Genomic DNA, 4,126 nt, shown 5'->3' with positions numbered 1-4,126 from the left:
ACTTTCATATTCCACTCGTCTAGTTAGGAAAGGGAATATTATCACCTTACATATGAAAGGGAATTATAAATTATAATGACAATATTGAACTCAAATATGAAAGGGAATTATAAATTTGGATTCAATATTAGAACTTTCATATTTGAGGTGATAAGCTATATATTTAAATTTTACAAAAATGACTATAAAAGTTATGTCGAGCATAATAATAATAATAATAATAATTTTTAAAATCATCGAAAGTAAATTGATAAATAAACAAATTGATATTATATACCATTTATGCCAACTTATTTCAAACCACTTTATTGTGATATCAAGGATATGATAGAATATACTGTCACCATAGCAATCCTAATAAATAACTTGGTGGGGTATCATTAAATATGAATATTTATCATTTTATACTAAACAAATTTGAATATTTTTATGGCACATGCATTTTATTAAACAAATATATTTAAGCTATGGGGTAAATATACTTAACTATAAAACATACAATATTCATGCTCTAAATTTTAATACACACAATAACTTTATGCTATATACCGAACACCTTTAAATCATCCATGGAAAGAGCAAGAAAGCGGATGTTGATGTTGGGAGTAACGCGTTATCTGATACTGGGAGATATCCTTTGACTCTGCTGACGTGGATTAGTGGCCACATCAGCTGCCAACAAAGGGTGATTGCTGACCTTTTAGCCAGTTTGTGAGACATTGCGCACATGAACAATTAAAAAAGTTAAGCCATGCACCATTGGCACCATAATCTTCAACTTTTGGGTTCCACTCACAGCAAAATAATATCACCTTTTCAGGAGAATGATACATTTTGTAATAAAGAGAATATTATATACAGAGTCCGCCAGAATATGAATTCATGTACAATAATATTGTACATATTATACTACACCTCTTTAGAAATTTTTATTTTGAAACCAATGGGATTTATAGAAGGTAATAGCCATAAAGAAGTCGCTTTCATTCTTTCAAGGAAAAGGTTTATAATACTCCCAAAAGTGGGATGATTTATATATGATAGCTATCCTATATATAGGTGCATTGTAATGTGCAGCTGCTTTATAAAATAAAATCACAAAATCATGATCCATGCTGTCATATTGATCAAACATGAGAAAAATTATATAAAGAAAGCTTAATATATATTTATATATATAGTCCAACCGTTCAAGTAATTCTAACAAAGAATATTATAATCTGGTTACACCTAAACAGTAGTCATGATTATAGAATGAACAATGAGAAAGTAGAAAACTGTCAATACGTGTTTATCTAAACTCTCCTAATTCGTTTTCAACATATTCTGCCGAACGAAAATGTTCACATCATTGCAAGAGAGGTCATGAACACGACTAACCATTGCAGGATATTCATGGCATGATAATCTGAAAATCATAAACAAGGGAATATAAACATGTTAATTATCAGGAAAAAAAAAACGATAAATTTTGGTGATTATTATAAAAAATATTCATGTAAATCCCTCACCGCCTGCAGATGAATCTCCATTATCAGAAAGACTTGGCTGCGAAGACGGCGCCGATGAAGAATTTGATAGACCGATCCCAAGGTTCGAACAGTCTGCACCAATGGAACCTGTGTAGTTCAAAGATAAAATACCTATACTTAAAAAAAAAAAAAAAAAGGAGTTTTTACAACACTTTATACAAACAATCATTATAAGAAAATCCTGTTTTTTAGTAGCTACGTTTAAAAATGTTATCAAATGATTTATGTATAGTGATAAATAGTGTGACAGGGGAAGAGATGAAATGCGTACAATCCTTGTAACAGGGGAAGCTGGAGACATTGAGAAGGTTACTGTAGCCTTTCTTGCACTCACAACTGTGCTCAAACGTTGAGCTCCGAACACATTCTCCACCACCACAAAAACTCCACGCGCAGGCTTTAAAAAATGAAGATAAATCTTAAGAACAACAGAGTAATGAGGTTTTCATAATCTTATTTATATTATGGTGAAATATGAACTCAACGATCGAAGAGGGTGAAGTTGTGTGGAGGAGCTGGAAATGGTGCAGGTGCAGGAGGAGCAGAAACTTTTGAGCAGGAGTAATTTATGCTACCTGAATAACAAATTAAGATTAGTTATTCAGTCAGGTGAAAAAAATCAATGTACATATGGAATTAGATGAACAAACATTAGCTCACTCACAGTTGGGTATAAGGCAAGGGAGGAAACTCAAGTGGTCTTCAATATGGAACTGAGTCCAACCCGGGTTGCACTGACACGAGAACCCAAAACTGCTGTTCTCAGACACCTTACAAGATCCCTTTCCACAATACACGGCGTTGCACAGCCCATCTGATACATAAATTAAACAATTATAATTCCATACACTAATCATTTATCATAACCAATCACTTGAAATCAACTAATATTGTATAAAGGGATTGATGCCATGGAAGAATTAGAGGAACAGAAAAGAAACCCTATTCAGCAATCCATTAGGGCTCTTTTTTTGTTAAAATCCATCATTTGATTGTATAAGTTACACAAAACCTTATGAAAACTCTAATGGAAGTGAGGATGTGTACTTCACACTGGTTATCGATGAAAAGAAAATCTCAACTCCTCACACATAGTATTCATCTACAATCGACCAAATGAAGTCTCAGCGGAGAAGAAAGAAGTGGAGGGAAGGAGAAGAGTTGAGAGCAGTACTTAGGACTGGAGAAAGTAATGGAGATAGAAAGTCTCCTGAAGCCCGGCATGGATGGTGGAGCAGAGCAATGGCTTGCAAGGCCAAGACATACACTGTGACTTCTGCCAAAACCATTTCTTTTTCTTTTGTTTTTCTTTGTTTTTCTTTGTTTTTCTTGAGAGAGAGAGAGAGAGAGAGAGCCAAAGTGTTTGGGAGCTGCGATTTATGGGTGCGGAAAGTATTTATTACGTTTGTTGACTGTGAGGGGGAAGTTGGATGGACTAGTGGGAGTTACGATGTGACCGGAGCGCTATTTGATTACTAATACGTACTTAATTTTGTTTAATTTTGTGTGAATATCATCCCAATAATCTTTCAATAATTTATATATTGGAAGTTATTGATAATTTATTAAAGGTATTAGCTTCAATAACATCTCAATAATCTCACAGTAACCCCACAGTTCGGAGCTCATCTTTTTTCTGTCATTTGAGTGTTTTGTGAGATTTTTTGGGTATTAACGACATAACCTTTCAATACCCCCGAATAACCGTCATACGCATGCAATTATGCATATGTATAACGTATGTAAATATTTTTCCAAGGCATTTTTAGTTTATCATGAAGAAATATTGATAAATTATATTTATTTAAAATATAATTGTGCATAATTTAAAAAAAATTATTCCAGATAGCCAAAGATATTTGATATCCGCCTGATGGAAGGAGAATTTGGATCTTTGAAAATGGAGAACTGAGGAGCGTTAGAGTTGGCAAAGCATTGATTCCATATGAAAAAGATGTTCTGGGATCAGAAAACTAGACAAAGAAAGTATCATGAGAAATGGGGTATTTACAAACATACCTCCCAATTCATATGTATTTGCATTTCTAACGCCTACATTTTGCTTTTCTTACATTAATGCCATCTAAATATTTTAACGATAGTGCTGAAAGATTCGCAGCGCTAAAGTAATGAATTAATGTCTCACACTCATATAAGAGAAATCATGCGAGAGAAGACATCTTGATTTATACACAAAATGAAAAAGGAAAAAGAAGTCTAATGCAAAAATAGTCACATGTTCTGTCAATTTTTGCCATGGGCAGACAAAGCTGGCATAATAAGCAAAATTGGCAGGATAACCGCCAGCTTTATCGATTTTAAAGTATTTACTTTCTTAATCTCAAAGGCTCATAGGATGAGCTCATCCATGGGCTGATTAGCTGACTGATTAGGATGGTTAGTTAGGGGTCTAGTGTGCACACAAATCTCAATCAATTTTGAATATTATTTTTTTTATTATTTAAAATTAAGATTAGCTGACTGATTATAACCAATTTATAATCAACCAATGATGACAAAATTGTAAAAATATTACAAGTTATCATGAAAATCACATGAGAATAAATATGATATAAATCAAATTTATTCTTGAC

At 33.1% G+C, this 4,126-nt stretch overlaps 1 protein-coding gene across 1 annotated transcript; it reads right to left on the bottom strand.

Moving 5' to 3' along the window:
* Window positions 1-1,187: 1,187 nt before the first annotated feature.
* On the bottom strand, window positions 1,188-2,886 carry LOC110029473 (slit homolog 2 protein). Its single transcript, XM_020731778.1, has 6 exons — window positions 2,707-2,886; window positions 2,197-2,346; window positions 2,018-2,107; window positions 1,804-1,929; window positions 1,512-1,619; window positions 1,188-1,408 (listed from the first exon to the last, which is right to left on the bottom strand). The coding sequence occupies exons 1-6, from the start codon at window positions 2,819-2,821 to the stop codon at window positions 1,344-1,346; spliced, it is 654 nt and encodes a 217-aa protein (XP_020587437.1). The 5' UTR covers window positions 2,822-2,886; the 3' UTR covers window positions 1,188-1,343.
* Between the last annotated feature and the right edge of the window lie 1,240 nt (window positions 2,887-4,126).

This window comes from Phalaenopsis equestris, unplaced genomic scaffold, assembly GCF_001263595.1.
Source record: "Phalaenopsis equestris unplaced genomic scaffold, ASM126359v1 Scaffold000577, whole genome shotgun sequence".
In the NCBI taxonomy this organism is placed as follows: Eukaryota; Viridiplantae; Streptophyta; class Magnoliopsida; order Asparagales; family Orchidaceae; genus Phalaenopsis; species Phalaenopsis equestris.
This window is presented reverse-complemented; position numbering and strand designations above follow the sequence as displayed.

What these genes read in the sequence shown, in the direction of transcription:
- LOC110029473 (XM_020731778.1), bottom strand. Translation starts at nt 2,821, where the DNA reads ATGGTTTTGGCAGAAGTCACAGTGTATGTCTTGGCCTTGCAAGCCATT. An exon ending in ATTACTTTCTCCAGTCCTAA is followed by an intron (nt 2,347 to 2,706) that starts GTACTGCTCTCA and finishes TTTATGTATCAG; the next exon opens with ATGGGCTGTGCAACGCCGTG. An exon ending in CAACTTCACCCTCTTCGATC is followed by an intron (nt 1,930 to 2,017) that starts GTTGAGTTCATA and finishes CATTTTTTAAAG; the next exon opens with CCTGCGCGTGGAGTTTTTGT.